Source organism: Mchenga conophoros, linkage group LG9 (genome assembly GCF_057382185.1).
Source record: "Mchenga conophoros isolate Kocher_MC1m ecotype Shallow Benthic linkage group LG9, M_conophoros_male_GT1.1, whole genome shotgun sequence".
Taxonomy (NCBI): Eukaryota; Metazoa; Chordata; class Actinopteri; order Cichliformes; family Cichlidae; genus Mchenga; species Mchenga conophoros.
In genome coordinates this window covers 27,780,306-27,800,225 of record NC_140534.1, presented here as the reverse complement: position 1 = coordinate 27,800,225, position 19,920 = coordinate 27,780,306, and the positions used below count along the sequence as shown (strand labels likewise).

The 19,920-nt window shown below is 40.6% G+C and overlaps 1 protein-coding gene across 2 annotated transcripts in view; it reads right to left on the bottom strand.

The window, feature by feature from the left end:
* The window catches only part of pola1 (polymerase (DNA directed), alpha 1), a 66,514-nt gene extending 46,598 nt beyond the window's left edge, over positions 1-19,916 (bottom strand). Inside the window, exons 1-26 of one of the 2 annotated variants that reach the window (XM_085287330.1) lie at positions 19,777-19,916; positions 19,210-19,337; positions 18,858-18,954; positions 18,676-18,753; positions 18,479-18,594; positions 18,203-18,265; positions 17,839-17,940; positions 17,563-17,734; positions 17,289-17,457; positions 16,351-16,523; positions 16,120-16,232; positions 15,775-15,888; positions 15,626-15,700; positions 15,386-15,524; positions 15,118-15,272; positions 14,921-15,005; positions 14,688-14,749; positions 13,878-13,967; positions 13,660-13,776; positions 13,375-13,550; positions 13,073-13,202; positions 9,362-9,481; positions 9,172-9,262; positions 8,952-9,076; positions 8,670-8,819; positions 5,746-5,868 (exon numbers count right to left, since the gene is read on the bottom strand). In XM_085287330.1, the coding sequence (XP_085143456.1) occupies positions 5,746-5,868; positions 8,670-8,819; positions 8,952-9,076; positions 9,172-9,262; positions 9,362-9,481; positions 13,073-13,202; positions 13,375-13,550; positions 13,660-13,776; positions 13,878-13,967; positions 14,688-14,749; positions 14,921-15,005; positions 15,118-15,272; positions 15,386-15,524; positions 15,626-15,700; positions 15,775-15,888; positions 16,120-16,232; positions 16,351-16,523; positions 17,289-17,457; positions 17,563-17,734; positions 17,839-17,940; positions 18,203-18,265; positions 18,479-18,594; positions 18,676-18,753; positions 18,858-18,954; positions 19,210-19,337; positions 19,777-19,825 (3,012 nt within the window). In that variant the 5' untranslated portion in view covers positions 19,826-19,916. The remainder of the gene's footprint in view (positions 1-5,745; positions 5,869-8,669; positions 8,820-8,951; positions 9,077-9,171; positions 9,263-9,361; positions 9,482-13,072; positions 13,203-13,374; positions 13,551-13,659; positions 13,777-13,877; positions 13,968-14,687; positions 14,750-14,920; positions 15,006-15,117; positions 15,273-15,385; positions 15,525-15,625; positions 15,701-15,774; positions 15,889-16,119; positions 16,233-16,350; positions 16,524-17,288; positions 17,458-17,562; positions 17,735-17,838; positions 17,941-18,202; positions 18,266-18,478; positions 18,595-18,675; positions 18,754-18,857; positions 18,955-19,209; positions 19,338-19,776) is intronic. The other variant, XM_085287331.1, reaches the window with a different exon arrangement.
* Positions 19,917-19,920: the final 4 nt, after the last annotated feature.

Here is a 19,920-nt window from a genome sequence, read left to right as displayed (position 1 = left end):
TAATACTAATTATTACTCAGTATGGCTGCCATTGATTTAGAACAAAGTCACTAAAATGAATTTTAAAAACTTGTGCTACTGAAGTTAATCTTTTTTAAAATGTTAAAAGCTGCGTTTGAAAAGACTCAAAATGTGGTTCTTCTTTATGTAAAATTTAAATAGCTGCTCACTCATAAAACATGTTTATGTGGGAACAAAATCCATAGAATAAATAATTCTGAGGGAAAACAAACCCTTATTTAGTTTATTAGTATTTATATAGAACTTTTCAAAATAAAGTTATAAAGTAAACAAATAAATTCAAATGCACGCCAGATGAATCCATTATCAATTATAATCTCTGCCATAAGCTCATTCTCACATGGCCTCATTAGCAGGTGTTACGAAGTCGCCGTTTAAACTCTGAGCCCCTGCGCGGTCCACCGTCCGCCCTCACAGACACGCTATTGATGCCAGAATAGCAGCGCTGCTCCCATGTGACTATTTGTTAAGTCCACTCCTATCAAGAGAAAAGCCCACTCTTTAAAAGGACTACAGGATCATGGAAACATCGCAGCCCTCATTTCCCCAAACGCACCGGCGGAGTAGGCAGGCTTATGTATTCTTATGTCTAATTCAGGGAAATGTAAAAATGACCACTGTGATTCTGAAACCCTCAATGAAAGAAATGAGGGCAACAGTATTTACTCACATGACATCAGAGCATGCAGTCTGACAGATGCGACCACAAATGAGACGTGATAGGTTGGTTCAGGTATTTCTGTGTCTAATTCTGGGAACTGATTTGTGATTCTTGAGACAAGAGAGATGATACAGAAGCAGAACAAGGGACACCAGGGGCAACAATATTTACTTAGACTTCATTACGAGCACATGCACCCTTGCACACACGTACGTACGGGAGAGGGTTTAACCTAAACCAAACTCTGACCTCTCTGCACCCTCAGCTCCGTTACAGAAGCCAGCTTCTATCTTCACTCTGCATGCCAGCCAATAATGTCAACTACGAGCTCCTGTCAGGCTGTTTTTAAACACAAGGACAGAGACTCAATTACAGCAGAATGGCTTTTAGGAGTCACCCTCCATCCGGAGAGACACACACCTGCTAATGGTTGTCAGATTTGCAGGCAAAAGGGTCAAAGGTCAAACCAATCTGCGATCCGCAACAATAAGCAGCTTCCCTCGGCCTGCGCTGTGAACATCACTCGATTAGGACGACGTAAACACACCATCATGCAAGAGAAGCAGGCCAAACTAAACAATTGAGAATTTTAAAAAGCGAGCTTCTGATTTCATAAACACAAATTAAATTCAAGTACAGACTCTTTGCCATTTCAAGTGACTAGAAACATTAACAATAACACAGGTCAACAAAGAAAAAATCATGTAGTTGTTCTAAACCTGCAGCTGATTCGTCATCCCTAAGCAGGTTTGCGGAAACCTTTCCCCCCCAAATTAAAATCTCCTCATTTAGTGGATGAATTCGGAGATCCAGCAGCCTGTGGCCAAAAAAAATCTTTCTGGTGTGACAGATGCATTTATCAACCCATTAACAAAAAATAAATAAATAAAATTAAAAACGAAATAATCACATGTGTGCAAGCTGTCTGTCTGTGTCATACAACCATTTCTCTGCACCCAAATGCTCTCTGGCGAACATACAAAAGAACCCAAAATAACGCTGAGGGAGTGAGGGGGACATCAATCTGTGGAGGACCCTTGACTGTGTAATCCTAAACCTTCACCTTCCTCTTAATACCCATCATCCCCCCCTTTAATACCCACACATACCAGGACAGAACAGGGCCACAACAAATGGTCCCGACAAAGGGCAGAGTTCGGCCAGTAGCACTTGTGCACGCACACACAGATGGGTAGTAGTAACACACACACACACACACACACACACACGATAGATGACATACCCAAGGAAGACGCACAAGAATCAGGAGGAGATGTAAGTGGGGGGCTTTCCCCTCCTAAGTTGGCAAATTTGATCAGAAGGTCCACAGCCAAGGGTCTGTCAACCCCCATCTAAGCCCAGGGCTGAGACACTGCCGTGGCCTGCAGCCTAAGCCATCCGGCCACACTGGGGGGTTAGGCCTCATTTTAAAACGAGAGCGAGAGAAAGATGAGAGCCGGGCCAATCAATAAATACAGAGAACACATGAACATTCACTCTGGACACTCATCCAAACAGATGAAGGGAACGCAGGGGCGCGAGAGGAGGGTGGATTTACACTGTGGACAGAGTGGTGATCAGTGTACATGTTACAATTACAAAAATAAAAAGCCTCCTAAATCATGAGATGAAAGTGGAGTGCAAATGTGACGATTAAAATGGGGGTGGGAGTGCAAATGGCAATGCCCACAAATACACTAGAAATCCAGTTATAAATGCCAGCTGGCTTTTCTGGCTCGCTGCAGTCGGAAACTACCGAGAACTACTCGGCTTGCCTCCTGTTAACTTTAGGACTCTGTACAATTCAGTAAAACAGACACATTTGGTTCGTACTACTGCTGATCTGCTGCTTTTCCTTGACGAGCATACGATGCTCAAGTGCTGGAAAAACTGTCCTACAAAAATCCTATTTTAGATGCTATAAGATTTATACACACACACACACTTATATACAAGTAAAACTGACAAAAAGTAAATTTCAAAGAATATCTTCCACAGCATGTTGCCTTATTATCAGCAGGCTGGTGCTGAAGCCACGCGCTCTCCAAACACACAAGCTGCTATATAAATAGAGTTGTGGTAGGATCATAGATACAAAGTAAACAAAACACTAAGATTGTGTGAAGTGGGATCTCCTGCTTCAACAGCAAGCCGAGGTACGTGTGTGTACACCGCACACTGACTGATGACCTTTTTGACGCACGTCTCTCTGTAGTGTACTGAAGTCCTACATCCAATTTGCTTACAGCCTCCTCGCCACACAGGACAACTTGAGAAGTTTTAGAAAACTTTGGAGGAAATTTTAGTTTCCAACAAACCTGCAAAGCATCTGAATCACTATTAGTATAAACACTCAGCTGACACATTATTAAGTACACCTTGATAAACCCAATGCAGTCTAATGAGACATACCACCAGTATAACCTTCTGTATAAAGGCTTATAATGTTCAGCAACTGTGTAAGGATAACTGTAGAGTAGTAAGGTATTTGATCCTGGCAAATGTATTTGTGTCACATTGTGATGCTTGGAGGTTGACTTCATACTTGGGTGGCTGTAGCTCAGGATGTAGGGACTTTACTAACTGAAAGGTGGGCCGTTCAATGCCTGGCTGCTCCCATCTGCATGTCTAAGTAAGATACAGAACCTCAAGTTGCTCCTCTGATGCGTTCATGAAAATGTGAATGTTAGAAAGCACCACTTAGGAAGAAAAAAGTGCTGGGGTGACTGAGGCGTGTTGTATAAAACGCTTTGAGTAGAGTAGAAAAGCGCTACATAAGAACAAGCCCATTTACCGCTGAACATACTAATTAGAGTAATAATTATTAATAATACTAATTAAGGAATAATCATTTCATTGAGGAGTAACTGCAACAGATAATCAGGTAAAAATCAGGTAACCAAGCGACTCTTCAATAACAGTAATTTATGTTTTTATGCTTTATTTTGATAGGACGGGTGGAAGAAGCCTGGGGCAGACGCGCATGACTCGCACCAGGCCTCGAGGACGGTTCGATATTCCGTGGCAAACGGGTCAGTCGACCAAACCTAATCTACACCCTGCCCTCTTCTCAACACTGAGGATACAGCCATCTACACAAAGTACCACAAACAGTATTAAATATGGGCATAGCTTCAGGATAAAAAACAAAAATAAACCTGCATTTGAAATGAAAACACTCTTCAAGGCTTCAGAAACCAATCGCTGTAGCTACCTCCATCTTTTATACTGACCGTAACAAGGACTCGTCACCGTCAGTGTGAGCTCCATATGGGGGCAAAGGAGTCCCAGATTCAGATATAGATTGGGATGATGTCTGCTCAGCTCTTAATGGTAATCCTGTTAACATGCTATGGATAATGGGCAACAAAAATGCTCCATTTCTGTGCGGACATGATGAAAATGTTTTGTTCATGAAGCACAAAAAACAAAAACAAAACATCTTTTATATACACATCAGTTGTTGTTAGACTTTTTCAAAAGCAAGGACAATTTCACATCCTTCCAGTCCCACCATTACAAAAGAGCTCCAGCTGCATCATTTTACTGTTACACCACTTATGCTTCACAGGTTTTTAATACAGCCTTGGTTAGATATGTATAATCCCATTATGTATGATGCGAACTCCCTTTTGCTTCAGGGACATTGGACATCAGTATCTGTATTCTCAATGTACCCAATCGAATCTGTTCTAGTGAAACCTTCTTACTTCCAGGCACCAGCAGAGTGATCAGCTTGAAGGTGTAGCATATAACTATCTTAATGTGACTCACTAATGGTGACATCTGTGTCAGCATTTTCTCCAACTAAATTTGGATTTCTGGCCCTCCTGTGATAAATAACTTTGAGGTTTCAGTTTTTATACAACAAATAAATCAACAAGAAAGGTTGTGAAAATAGCTGCTAGCTGTAAGTCTATTCCACATGATTAAATTAGGGCTTCTAAATCTAGCAACACGGGCAAGAGCAAAGCCTTCGAATAATGGAAATCTAGTCTACTCCTTACACGAGAATGGTGATGCTTCCCGGATTATGTAAAGCAAGCAGGAGGTACAAATGTAAATGAACCCATCTACCTCAGGCTGTTGATAAATACGAACTACAAGATATAAGCGGTGAAGTGTTGAGGGACAGAAACTCCCACCTGCAGCAGCAAATCCAATACACAACTTTAACAATGTAGCTCTGTCAGCTGAACAACAAGCATGACTGGAGGCCCAAACGGACTGACAAAATAACAAACACGCACAGTGAGTTACTGCCCTGCCCTCTATTAGGGAGCACAATGAGTGTGTAAGGGGATCTTAATGAAGGACTCCCCTGAGGCAAAGCCTGATGCCTCTGCTGAGGACTTGTACTGTTAGAGCTCATTAAATGAACATGAGTACTACCACTGACATAGTGGGAGAGTGTGAGTGTGTGTGTGCTCGTGTGTGTGTGTGTGTGTGGGGTGTTCAGTTACAATACCAGCTTTAGCTGTTTATGTCATGCAGTACACATGCATCTTTGCACCAATTTATTGAGCGTGCATGCCACTGTCATTCCATCTGTGTGTTGAAAGAAGTGCTTACACAATGAGACTTTAAATGGAGAGTGTTAGATTCAAGAGTGCCCGTGGCATTCTGTTATTGGAAAATACTTGCATAGTGTCACTGATATCACCGAAAATAAGGAAAGTCTCTTATTCTGACTAAATGAAATTGAAGATGTAATCATATTTGGGAGACAGAAAAGGGCACAGGGTGTGGGAGAAACAAAGACATTTGTAGAAACAAATGTGAGTCAGGATAAAGCAGAAAACAAATGACAAGTCAAAGAAAATAGGCCAGAGTAAGGAGTGTTGCACAGTGCTGAATATAATGTAGCAGTGCCCTCTTGTGGATGAACGTTGGACTGTTCTTTACACTTTTCAAAAGAAAGTAGGATAAACTTGTATTTAATCAGTCTCAGTGTATTTGGTGCCTTTTATAGATCCAGATACTGCTCTAAAAACAAAGCTTTACAGCTAAAACGCTCGAGGTCCACATAGCCTTTAAAGTCAGCAGTGTGTTTGTGTACTCACCTCCCTACCCTTGTGTGTAACCAGGGCAGCAAGTGGCTTGGCGTAAAAGCGGCTGTAGCTGAATCCCAGGCAACCGTACATACTGTTAGCAGTCAGCTTCAGAGCCTTCTGACGGATGTCGTACTGAGGGACAAAAATATTCCAATGGGAAAACCGGCTAAAATGAGTGCAGCGCAGCAAAATATTCAACAACAGATTTAATTAATCCGATATGATATGGTGTGGCGCTTTCCATCAGTCTCATCTAAGTTTCTGCCATTTCTTAGGTACACTGTTTTATACACTGCACTGATTTTTATATATTATTACATATTGTTTTTCATTTATTGAGTATGTGTGCAACTTTAGCCGTCTTTCCATTAGTACCTACTCGGATCGACTTGCCAGGGCTTGACTCGGATAGTCTGGTTTTGCATAACAATTGAATACCACCCAATGTGCTTGGTTGTTGTTATAGCAACACGTCTGAGCATCCCGTGACGTAATTAGTATGCGACACGAACGCTATAACAAAGGTGGACATCGAGGCGACGATAAACCTGCTGCTCCGTCTGTGACTTTTCGTCCGACTTGGGGACCACGGCGTTGTTTCTTGTAGCCATTTCCCTCGTTGCTGGGGTGGTTTTGAATTTCGTAAACAAGACGCCACTGATTGGCTGATCAGTGGCGTCTTGTTTACAAGTCTGATGACGTCACATTTCAGTACCTGCTCGTAGGGCTGCTCGATTATGGCAAAAATGATAATCACGATTATTTTCACTGAAATTGAGATCACGATTATTTGACGATATTTATTTAACCCTTTAAGACCTACTATGGAACCAAGTCCACCAGAGCTTATATTATTATTTTTTTTTTTTTTACATGCTGTAGTGCCATTTGTGGGAGCATTTCAAGTTGCTATACATCAATACAACTGTTATAGCCCATATTTTAATAATATGTATGCATTAAGTCCATAGTAATTACATAAATTGCAAAAAAGTGCAATAAACTACAAAAAAAATTGAAAATCGCTTTTGTTTTGTTTACATATATTTCTACTTGGAGAAATTTAAGAGGTTTATCCCTCAAAACTTTAAATACAATAAAGTTGCAAAAAATAGTTTCCCACCACAGGAAATTTATTTTGAGTGTCTTCATAGTTTTATTTTGGAGATACACCAATTTTTATATACTGCAGGAAAAACAAAAAACAATCCTATGATGCAAATTTGCAAAGAAAACAGCATGTGCCTCATTTCACTGTGGGAAGTGTTACGAACAGCTGATAGGAACGGCAAAGCGTGTTTCTGGAATATTATGTTTTTGTTCCTGCAAGCGCTTTTTATGCAATTTTTGCAAAGCTTTATGTGGAAGGAAACCGTGACCGAGGACAAGCTGATGGCATAAGCTGTAAGTACAACTCCTCCGGTTTCATATGCAAAACAAATTATTGCGCTAGCTTACACGGTTCAGGTTCTACAGGGATTTAAAAATAGTTACGCAAAACGGAGCGTGCTGCTCTGACCGGCTTTAAAGGGTTAACAATGACTTTAAAAAATAATATAAAATAGTGTGCAACACCACTGAAGTTTTTTTTTTTTAAACTCTCTTTTCAACCAACGGCAGTCACTCTCCAAATAACTTCTGCTTAGCTTTCCGAGCTTCCCTCGGGTCTTCTTAATCAGCGGTCTCCAACCTTTTTTGCGCCACGGACCGGTTTATGCCCGACAATCCGGTTGTTCAGTCTGACGTCACTAGCCGTGTCTGGGTCTAAACTCCGCTGCAGGTCCATATATCAAACGATCACTATGGCATTACTGAGAGTTGAAAAACTGTCTAAAGTCTTTCATCTTTAATAAAATCATCAGCGTTCTGCTCTACCAGGTGTAACAATTGAGTTTAACATCCAGGCATCCATGAAAACGGAATTTATGACATTTAACGGAGTTAGAAGTTAGCAGGAAGTTAGCTCGCTAGCTTCTATCTAAATACAATATAGCATGTCCTGACTGCGGGGTTTTGGAAACAAATTAAAACGTACAGCTCTGCTATCACTTCCAGCATAAATGAAGACAGAAAACTAAACAGCAGTGACGTTTGTAGGGTTACTGAAGTTGGGCTAGCTGGTATATAATGATGTGCTACGTGACCGCTAGCGACACAGCTATGTTAGCATAATATAAACAAGCTAACTTTTTTTCCACTCGATAAAAGTTAACGTGAGTGTTCTCGGTGGTCAGGAACAAATGTAATCGCATGGCAGGATGCTGTAAAAGGACCAAACTTCAGCCAGGAGAACAACTGAGATAATCCATCCACAATACGAGGTTAGTCATTCATATACTGCTGCATGGGCTGGGCTGTAGTTACATCCTAAGGTTTTAAAAACTGAGCTTAAATAAATGATTAGCGGTAATAAAAGCCGAGGGAGGTCAACAGTGATCACTGACTGTTTTAGGAGCTTTTTGAGATTAAATAGAAGAAAATACAAAACATTAAACATGTTAACAACACAAAAGCCATATTAAACGCAGACTACTTTAGACCCGGAAGTAGGATACGTCACGTCATCACTTAACAACTGGATATTTTCACGGACCGGCCTTTAAGGTGTCGCGGATAAATGAGGGAGGGGCTAATAATCGGCTCAGTCATTTTTAATGATCGTTGAAAGCCCAGATCGTAATCGTGATTAAAATTCGATTAATTGAGCAGCCCTACCTGCTCGGATCGCTTTGGAGCCCTTGTCAGAGCAGGGGGTACCAGGTACTATGACCTAATGGAAAACCGTGGTGAGTCGATCCGAGTAGGTACCAATGGAAAAAAGACTTTTCATTCACGAAAGACGTCACATGCAATAACAATAAAGCTTCTCTGTTCTATTCTGACACCAGCTCACAAATACCACCCCTACTGCTAGTGTGTGTTCACGTGTGTACCTGCAGGTAGAGATCTGGGTTGATGTCTTGCTGTTTCATGAGCCCTTTGACCTGCTTACGCCGTTCAACCAGCTTCCTGATTTCCTTGGGCAGGATTCCCATTTCTAGGTTAGGATCTGGAATCTCGGGAATTTCCTCTGGGTCATCCACCTGTTGCCATGAAAACACAAGTCAAAAGTGTGTAAATGAATTGAATCTCGAATCCGAAGCATTTAGCATTAACGTAGCTGGACAACAGGCTCAACCTATAAACACAACTTGTGACCAATTTTTGAACACTACCTCTTTCTTCTTCTGGGAGTTCTGAGCCTCCCTCTGCACGGTGGTGAAGCAGATGTTGAACTCTTGGATGATTGAAGGATACAGACTGTTGAAGTCAAGCAGCAGCACAAACTTATCATAGAAACCTAAAAATGAGAAGAAGAGAGTTAAAATAATTGCGTAAACATGAAAAAACAAGGTGAGTAAATACATTTTTTTTTTAGACATGCCCAGTGCTTACCAACTTTAGGATCCAGCACCAAACCTCCAGCATAGGCTGCCTTCTTCTTCCTCTTGCCTTTGCCTGCATCCACATCATCTTCGCCTTCAGCCTGGAAAAAAAAGAAAAAAATAGAAGGAGCTTTATTTCAATTAACTAATTTGGAAAAAACAAAAATTCAGCTGCGTGTGTTATTTGGCTGCATCTTCACCGTCTCGAGCTGTGCTTTTTTGAAAGAAGGTTTGTCAGGGACGATGTAGTCTTTCTCGTGGAAGGCATGAAGCAGCAGGAACTCGTTCCTCTCAGAGCGGCCTCCCATCAGAGTACGAGACTGCAGAGACAAAGCAGGGAGAAAAACTCATTTTCCAGGACATTTTCTGTCACATACGGCGATTAGAGCTTCCAGAACAAGATGTCAAAAAAGGATTTTTTTTTTTTGCCTCAAAGAAAATGGGAAAACATGTTGGTTTGGACTTGAAACAAGTCGGTTAAAAACACGAATGAATGAAGGCAGAAGTTTGAAAGAATAATAGTTTTGTGAAGTAAAACTGATGTCTTTGTCAGACAAGTGTGAGTGGATTGTGACAGCATTTTTAGTTGTTTTTACTGATATCAGCATTATAAAAATTTTAAAAAGTAGATAAAAGATTGGAGAAAAACCCGTCAACCCATGTTACGAGTGCTGACATTGTATATTCTGCCCACCAGAGGGCACACTGCAACTTCCCTGTTGGAAACACACACATTTGGACCGAAGAGCTGATCCAAGCAGAGCTCAGTAAAACGGAAATGAGTAAATAAACAGTAAAAATAACAAACGTTGGGAGTGGGAAGTCTGTTTACTGTATTGTGTGTCCAAAAGACAAAAGGAAAAAAAAATTATATATTAGCCGATAAATTCGAATGTCATATTTTTAATCGCTCTTAAAAAAAAGCTAAAATATTGGATATCAGTTGGTCTATAGTCACTGTAAATCTGCCTCAACTCAATAATCAGAAAGGCAGAAAGACTACGGTGTGATCGCCCTGAAATACATGTTTGCTATTTTAGCTGAATCAAGCTGGATACCAAAGGTCATGTAATTCTGTTATTGGTACTAAATGCTAAATTTATGATATCAAGAAACTCGTAAAAAATGAATTAATTGAAAACTCAGTGAAACAGTTATCATTTCCAACACAAATATGTAAAACTGTAGCTCCTGAAACCAACTGCTTTAAAATACGACCCTACAATTAAATTTTATGCTTTTTGAAATGAGCACTCTGTTTGAATAAAGCTGCTTTCAACATCTCACCTGTTGCCTTTGCAGAAAATACCAAGATACAGAAAGCACATGACAATCCAGCATAAAAATATCAACATCTTACCCAGACCCACAGCACACAGCCCTGACATTAACGCCATGCAGACTCATAACGATACAGCTTAAATGACTGTGGCTGTTCCCATACAGTGCTACTGACATGACCCACTTCAGTAGCTTATCTAATTTTGGTGTTTTTTGTCCATAAAGCCAGCGTCACCTTCAGCCTGCTTACTAAATAATTATCTGCATTTGTCTTGATGCACGCTCAATCATATACTGTAGGTAAGGAAATCTCAAAAAAGTTGATTGTTTATCTTGACTGTGTTTTCAGTGGGAGAAACGCTTCGACACTCATCCAAGTGACTTCTACAGATCAGTCTTGAGGTCTTCTATCAGTGGTGCTGGGTTCATTCATTATGCAAATGCATTGTTTATAAGGTTGGAGAAACCTGCAGTCAGCTGAAACTGAAGATGAACAGAATCATCTTTTTGGAAATTGGCTGAATTGCATCACTTTTAAAAATATGGAGTCCAAGGAATAAACAATAAGTGTGGAAACTTGTGTGAGAAACCTAAAACCAAAATGTCAGATGATGATATTGCTATTGTGGCTTAGACTTGTTATGCTTTTCTTGATCAGCTGAGAGAGACTGCATTACTAGAACCCTTACTTCAGTGTCTCGGTGAAGTTAAATCCCGGTTGGCCTCAAACTTCCTTAACTTCAATGAGAACAAAACCGAAGTGATAATTTTTGGACCAAGTGGCAATCCCAGCACCTCCCATTTTAACCTGCACAGTCTTTAGCCTTTTATTAAATTGCATGCCAAAAATATTGGGGTTATATTTGACAGCAATTTCACCTTTGAAAAACAGATTAGCTCAGTTGTACAGTGGTCTTTCTTCAAACTGAGGCTGTTATCTAAGGTGAGATCATTTTTTGGCGATTCATGCTTTTATTACATCCCAGCTGCACTAATGCAACTCCGCTGGAGTTAGCCAGACCTGCCTGACAAGACTGCAGTTGGTCCAGAATGCTGCAGCTCATCTTCTGACACGTACTAAAAGATGTGAACATATTTCCCCGGTGCTTGCCTCTCTTCATTGGCTCCCTCACCACTTCAGAATTACTTTAAAAAATTTTTATTGTTGACTTACAAAGCCCTGAATGGACAGGCTCCCAGGTATTTGTCTGACCTCTTGCAGCCTTATGCACCCTTTAGGTCTCTTAGATCAAGGGGTCTTTTGCTTTTAGCCATACCGAGGTCGAGGCTGGTTCACAGAGGCGATCGAGCATTTGCAATCGTAGCGCCCAAGCTGTGGATTAATTTACCCCTACACATCAGACAGGCTCCTGCTGTCAATCTTTTTCAATCTTATCTTAAAAAACATTTTTATTTACTGGCTTTTAATACAGCATGAGAGTTATTTGTTAATTCATATTTGATATCAATATTATAGGTTATTTTAATAGGTATTTTGTATTCTTGTACAGCACTTTGGTCAATGTTCCTGTTATAATTAACCCTTTAAGACCTACCATAGAACCAAGTCCGCCAGAGCTTATATTATATTTTTACATGCTGTGGAGCCATTTTTGGGAGCATTTCAAGTTGCTATACATCAATACAACCATTATAGCCCAAACTTTAATAATATGTCTGCATTAGGTGCATAGTAATTACATAAATTGCAAAAAAGTGCAATAAACTACAAAAAAATTGAAAATCGTTTTTGTTTTTTTAACATATATTTCTAGTTAGAGAAATTTAAGAGGCTCATCCCTCAAAACTGTAAATACAAAAAAGTTGCACAAACTAGTTTCCCACCACAGGAAATTTATTTTGAGTGTCTTCATAGTTTTATTTTTGAAATTCACCAATTTTTATATACTGCAGGAAAAACGAAAATAAATATTATAGTGCAAATTTGCAAAATAACAGCATATGCATCAAAATAAACTATTTCCAGCAGTGCAATATGAGTCCTAAGCATCCCAGAAACGACACAGAAAGTCATAAACTCAAACATAACTTTTTAAAACACAAGTATAGGCTCATAAGGCCCCGATCGTAAAAAAACTACATTTCCGCAAAATGACGTCACTTCCGGTTTCGGGCAGGTCATGCGGTCATGTGATAGTTCGCGCTGATGGACGTAGGAAGTGTTACAAACAGCTGATCGGATCGGCGAAGCGTGTTTCTGGAATATTATGTTTTTGTTGCTGCAAGTGATTTTTATGCAGTTTTTGCAAAGCTATATGTGGAAGGAAACTGTGACCTAGGACAAGCTGATGGCATAAGATGTAAGTACAACTCCTCCGGTTTCATATGCAAAAAAAATTATTGCGCTAGCTTACTTGGTTGCAGTGCTACCGGGATTTAAAAATAGTTACGCAAAATGGAGCGTGCCCGCTCCGATCGGCTGTAAAGGGTTAAATGTGCTATATGAATAAATAAAATAATAAATAAATAATTATAAGTATGTGACTAATTGACTGTTAATACTCTGGTATGCTGCAAACTGTCAATTTGAGTTTTGTGGCTCAGCCAAACTATAAGATCATTGTGCATGTTAAATTATGTTAAAGAAAGAGCAGCATTGTCGGCATTACCATGACGTTTCCAGCAATACTGGTGATCTGCAGGGCGAGTGGCAGCACGTTGAGCTCACACATGATCAGGAGGATCAACTTGGCGTCTGTCCATGTCAACTCCAACAGGTACAGGAGGTGAGGAGAATCACTGACACACATATTCATATATATATATATATTAATGTACACATATTATTTCCCACATTGATTTGTGAGCGAAGAAATAACATGTAGAAACTTTATAGATGAATAATACAAAAGAAATGACTTGTACTTCTTATCCTGTGTTTTTGGTGAAATTACCCTTTACATGTATTTACCTGTAGAGGTTTTTAATGTCTTCCTGTGGGACTGTGATTCTTTCCGTCTTCAGCACCTGAGCAGTGAGTTCAGTCAGATGATAACTTTTACAGCGAATCAGCTCTTTGGCTGAGATCTCCACGTCACAAACCAGACGGCCACAGGTGGCGTTCTTCTCTGCAAAGGCACTACGACCCTGCGGATTCAAAAGCACCAGCACGACAGAACATAAAGCTTCTTTTTTTCTTTTTTCTTTCTTTCTAGTACATTTGAAGAAAACATTCTCAGCAAATTTGTTTCCTTACCCCTAATTTGGGCATATTGGACCTCCTGAGGCGTCCAATTTTTGACCAATGGGGAACCTTACACACATTGATGCGCTGGAGAAGAACTTCCAAGTCAAATCCAAAGATGTCATGACCCTACAGAAAACAAACATGTACAGTGTTTTTAGCCAGAGACAAAACAATAACTTTAAACCCAATTAAAAATCATTATCACAATCTCAACGTCTCCCACTCACCACCAGCACATCAGGGTCAATCTTGTGCATCTTGGCCAGGAAGAAGCCGAGCAGAGTCCTCTCTGTAGAAGCGATCTCCACCTTCCCATTCTAACAGAGAGAGTCACACCGTCAGTGTCTTCACTAAAATACAGCACCCTGCTTCTTCTATTCAAGTTCCATGTAAAGCAGCAAAATTAACTGAATTTTAATCACATTCACTATTTTGGCTTCCCAGACTTCAATGAGTGATACTGGAAATGCGTGCTACACAAATAAAACAAAAATCAAATCAAGCGCTCCCTAAATAACCACGGATACGCTTGTGTTTGCCAGTCACAGCTGTTCCCTGCATTGTGCAGAATGAAATTTCCTAAACGCGCTACTGATAACAGACCATCGATAGAAAAATAAAAAATTAAAACAAATAACTGGCACAGCAGAAGGTGAAGCTTGTTCTAGTAAAGTCCAGTATGATGAATGGAGCAAAAACAAGAGGAACTCCAATGCTTGCTAATATGAATTGTCAAAATCAACTAAGACATCCGTAAGTGTCCAATGAACATGGTGATTAACAAAAGGAAAACTGTTAACATGCTGGACAAAAAAGAAGCATGTTGCACCCCGTTGTGCAAATATTCGTCCGAAGTGACCTGTACTGTATATTAACAGAGGAAAAATAGACAGGAATGTCCCACAGGCAGAGTACGGACAACATCCAGAAGATGATGAATCCCAGATTTGTGCACTAAACGTTAGTATGCATGTTTAAAGCTGCAGTTTATGAATGAGTGCCAACACGCTGAGGTTTACATCTGGATACGCGCTCACCTTCTTTCTCACAGCCTCGTTGAAATCATAAGGAAAGATGCAGTCAGCTGGTCTACTGATAACTGAGAAGACAAATAATAAAATGACAAGCCCACTCATTTAGTCTTTGGTTTTACTTCTTAAATGACATTTTGTTTTACACGTTAAGGCTGGGGATTGTTAAAATAAACAGCAATAAATAACTATGCATACAAAGACTACATTCTCATGTGCGACGCCATGAAAAAACTCACCGCAGAAATGAGTCTGGTACGGAGGCTGAGGAGGAGATTTATCCATGTGGAAGCGATAGTGTATAAGCGCAGCTAGAGACACAATCTGCAGGGGAAAATGACTGCATTGAGTCCTCACTTCTTTAGTATTTCAGTCTGTTTGCAAAAAGCATAAAATCGCAGTATCCGGCAGGATATTTGATCGTGTGTGTTCTGACCTCATTTTGGTGAGTTTTAGGGTTCTGGACAGTCTTGAGACTGATGGACATGACAGTGAGTGGTGGAGGTGGGAGATCTTTGACGACTGTGATTAAATCACTCCTCAGAGAGAGCGCCTCCACCTTACACCAGCTGACCGGCTGGTTCATTAGCTCTAACATTGACACAGTGAAGTTTAGAGACTAAGTTTAACATGTCATCTGAATTTTTTTGCAAAATTCCAACAGATAAAGTTAAACTTAGTAAAAGTCTACATCTCCTACTCACGTGGTGACTTGATATCCAACCAGCAAGGGCCTTTAATCTTCCTGCTGAGGAGAAAGTGCTCCAGACTGGATGTGTTGGTTCCAAAAATGTGGGAAAAGGTCGCCCCCTTGAGGTCAGAAGGCAGCGAGGGGAACTCAGCCTGCGAAACAATATTTCCCAAAGGATTAAAGCTTATCTAAACATAAAGAGCTGGATAAAGCGAGGACAATGAGGGAATAGCATATATACAAGTCTGCTCACAGAATATCTGACTTCCAGGTACTCGCACTGAGTGGGCACGTCAGGAATTTCAAACGCATAGTTCTTCTCCACTTTCTGTAGGACAAGAAAAAGAAATCAAACACAAGCTAAAAACATGACTACATTCACACTTTACAGTCTAATCAGACCTTGGACTTGAACTTCATGATCTTAAACTTCTCAGAGAGCTCGTTGAACTCTTGGTACACATCCATCATCCCTACTGGAGTGTTGGACACCTCCCCGGTCCTGGGGTTTGTCTTCTGTTAAATGCAATACAAACACTAATTAGACTTTTAATCAGTAGATATTTCTGTATAAAACTTACATCTCACTTTTTAGATTCCAACAAATATAGTTCCATATATTCAATTGCTAATATTGTGTAGTGGAAAACAAATATAAATACTACTTAACTCAATCATAGTTAAACAACACAATCACATAGCTTTCTACTTTCACAGGTAATTCATTTTTCGACAGATGAAACTTACATATTCGCGAGGTAGGAGGTACATGGTCCGCTCAATGTTCTTGATGCTAACACAGCAGCTGACATGAGACTTTGCAGACTCAATCCACACTTTTCCAAACAGGTACACCACACCTTTCATTTAAATTCACATATCAGGGTGAGCTCTACAAACCTGCCCATGATTTTTTTAAAAACAGTAAACGTAACCGCATTGTATTTTATCCTCACAGTGGGTGAAAATGGGACCCACCTGGTTGGTTGTATGGGTCTTCGAAAGCATCCAACCAATAAAAGCGGAAAACCTGCTCCCCGTCCGGGCCCTCCACCAGAGGAAGTTGGCTGGAATCGACCTGCACCTCGGCCGGAGCGTCGTTACCTCCGCCCTCCTCCTCTTGTCCCCAAGAGCTTCCAATTCTGCTGGACCTTGACAAGGAACACAGCAAAGAAACTGCTAAAAACCCATCTGCTCATATGTGAACTATTCCAGTTTAAGAACATAATTAGTTCTGTGGGTCATGCTAACTGCACCTGCAATCATCAAAGTGACTGCACAACGCAGTCAATATATAATCAGGCAACACAAGACTCCCACGTTTTTAAAAGCAAGTGTGAACAACTTTAAATGCTGCTCACTTGCTGGGGAATTCATTTTTGACTTCCTGCAAGTTAACAACACAACAAGACGGCTTAGATCTTTATTTTTAATCTGGAGTTACTCAAAGCTACAATCATTTCAGACCTTAATGAGTCCAGCAATGTTTTGTGGGGGATTGACTGCAGGTGTGACACAGAAGAGTGACATGTTTTGTCTTCTTCTTTAATGTATGGAGCCCTGCTGTTTGACCCAGATACATTTGTGAACCACTGAAGTGAACTGAATTGCAGTCATTTTCATAATAGCCCAATGCAATAATCAGCCATCGCATTTAGCTTTTCGAATTCCTTTAGAAACACCGGCATGTGCAGGTAAAACACGGGAGGAACAGATGCCACAGGAGTAAACACCTGTTTAAATGGCATTTAAATTGACTCACATAAGCACCGGGTTAATTTTGCTATATGCATTTTATATTTTCCTTGTCCTTGCTTCGTTTCCTCGGGACTGAAAGACAGCAATTTTAGCACAACCCATAGAACTACAACTATGGGAAATAAAATGAGGCTGAACTAAAGGCATGAAAAACTCACATGAGGACTGGATCCTGAGGTTCACCTTTGGCCTCAACTTTGACTGCAGTCACTGCTGCTACTTCATGTTTAGACTCCGCATCGTCTTTCACTACAGGGGCCTCCTCCTCAAGGCCAACCTCCATCGGTTCATCAAAGTCCATCTCATCAAATGCCATGGCATCATTCACTGAGGAACATGTTAAAATGTAAAGTTAGTGCATAAACTTTTCACAAAGCAAAAAAAAAAAAAAAAAAAAAAAAAAAAAAAGAGATTAGAAACTATCTTCATTACCTTCTTCTTCGTTCTTGTCTTCTTCATTCAGCTCTTCCACTTTTACCTTCTGCTTTGCCACAAGAGAAGCAGATGTGGACGAAGGAGGACGGACTGATGACCTGGGGGCAGAGTGTGATGGTGGCGTTCGAATCACTTTTGCCTTTACCCCAGCAGCTGAGGGTGAGTCCTGCTATCAAAGGGATGATGATTCGTTATAATTTCAGGTAAGCCACTTTATAAACATGTCTAAAGAGCTAATCAATATGCTTTGATTAGGAGGGTGGAGCGAGTTACCTTTGGCAACTGAGGTTTGATAGAGAAGGGATTCATGGGTGATCCCACAGATTTCTTTTTCTTTAGAGTCACCACAGGTGGCGGGGTCAGAAGAGCTGGTTTCTGGAAAGACGGAGCATATTTTAAAGCCATATTAACAAAGGCTAAGACACCAAAAGAAAGAAATTACAGCCTTTAAAAGAAAAAAAAAGTAGAAGGGAATATGTCATCATGCCCAAACAGGAGAAAAGTAAAAATGGTGAGAAAAGAAACATAATAAAACATTGCAGATTTTAGAATAGTATGTGTAATCACAAGTGTGGTTAATAGATGAAAACGCCTTGCTACAGACTACTGTCACATGTTTAAATGAAGAATTACCAACCTCAGAGTGCAGGTCCTGTAAGATATCCCCTAACAGGTCATCTTTGGACAGATCCACATCTTTCTGTAAGAGACAAAAGTACAAAAACATCTGACAAATGCATAACGACAAAAAATAAAAATAAAAAATAAAAAATAAAAATAAAAAAGCTGGATGTTGTTAAGCTTTACATTGACTGGAATATCCAAAGCACCATGCAGGCACAGAAATCATTACATGTAGACTGCACGGGGCATTTTTCACAGAAGCAAATCAAAGATGCTAACAAACACATACCTCAGCAGGCCTCTTGACGTTGCTGTTCATGAATAGGCTCTTAATGCTGTTGGGTTTGGCTACGACAGATTTCTTCACATTCTTCCTTGAGTCAGCTCCTTTGGCGCCTCCTTTTCCTGATAAAACAAACAAAACCTATTCATGCACCTGATCTGGACAACTTACTCCAGAAAATGTGATCAACTCCTTGTGTTTACCCCTTTTGTCTTCCACTACATCATCATCCAAATCATCGTCAAAGATTTCTCGTCCATCCTCCACGTATCCTGTTCCATCTGGCAAAAAAAGAAAAAGAAAAAAAAAGGAGAGGTAATAAAACAATTGTGACGTTGGCACAGTATAAATATTCCTACAGCAGGCTGAGGTAACTGACACTAACCATCATCAATAATCCAGTCATCCTCTTGCCTCTCTCGTACCATCTTTGAGTACTCATCCTCGTCCACCTCCTCATACACACTGCTGAACTCCTTCACCTGAAAAACACAACACTGGTTAAAACACAGGTGTACTACTGTGAAATGACACCTGCATACAGCATCCTAGGATAGAGAAAAGCATGAATCATTTTAATGAGTGAAAAACAGATGCTGTAAAAGGAAGTATGGAGAGACTTAACCAGCTTTGTTTATTAAGCCACAGTGACGCAGTTAAAACAGGTGTTTGATGCAATTTAACACATTCTTCACACACCTTAAACCAGGAACCAGTGATATGGCTGCCTTTCATACCTCATACTTGATCTTCTCTCCCATCTTAGCCTTTTTGAGCTGTTCCAGTGCGGACTTCCTCCCCACCTTCTCCCGTTTCTCCCGTCTGGAGCGAGTCTTCGCCAAACCACAGGCTTCACTTCCATCGTCTGAGGAGAGGGTCAAGACAACGCAGTATGAGGAAGGGCCATTTGACTCGTTTCTTCAAACATATAATACACACATGCCAGATCGACCTGACCCCTGTTTCTTTTACCATTCAATTTAAACGTCTGCAGACTTACTGGTGGTCATTATATAGATTTTTGTCGTTCTCGAAGCGCCACAGAAGTTAACAGACCTTTGCATCAACGCTCTTCTGGTAGCTACCTTCATGTCCTCCTGCTTGAACCTTAATAATACTCCTTTTACAGTGGAAAACGCTGGCAAGCAGACAACGGTGGGCACTTTGGGTGTTAATGAGCGAAGCCTGATAGCAGGCGTATTAACATAATCTGAACTAGCTAACGTGTCAGCTAGCTTCTTCGCTTTGCCACCGCAATGTCGCCAAAAGTCAAGAAAAACAGAAGTGCGAGGTCCAAAACTCACCGCCGTCCGGAGCGTCCATGTCTTTCTCAGGGTTTGACACTGGAGCCATGGGGAGAAGTGGGGGTTTTGTCTTATTTATTCGTACGGTTATGGCAGGTCAACACAACAACAGAACAGCTCGCGCCAAATCGTCTTCCCGGGGAA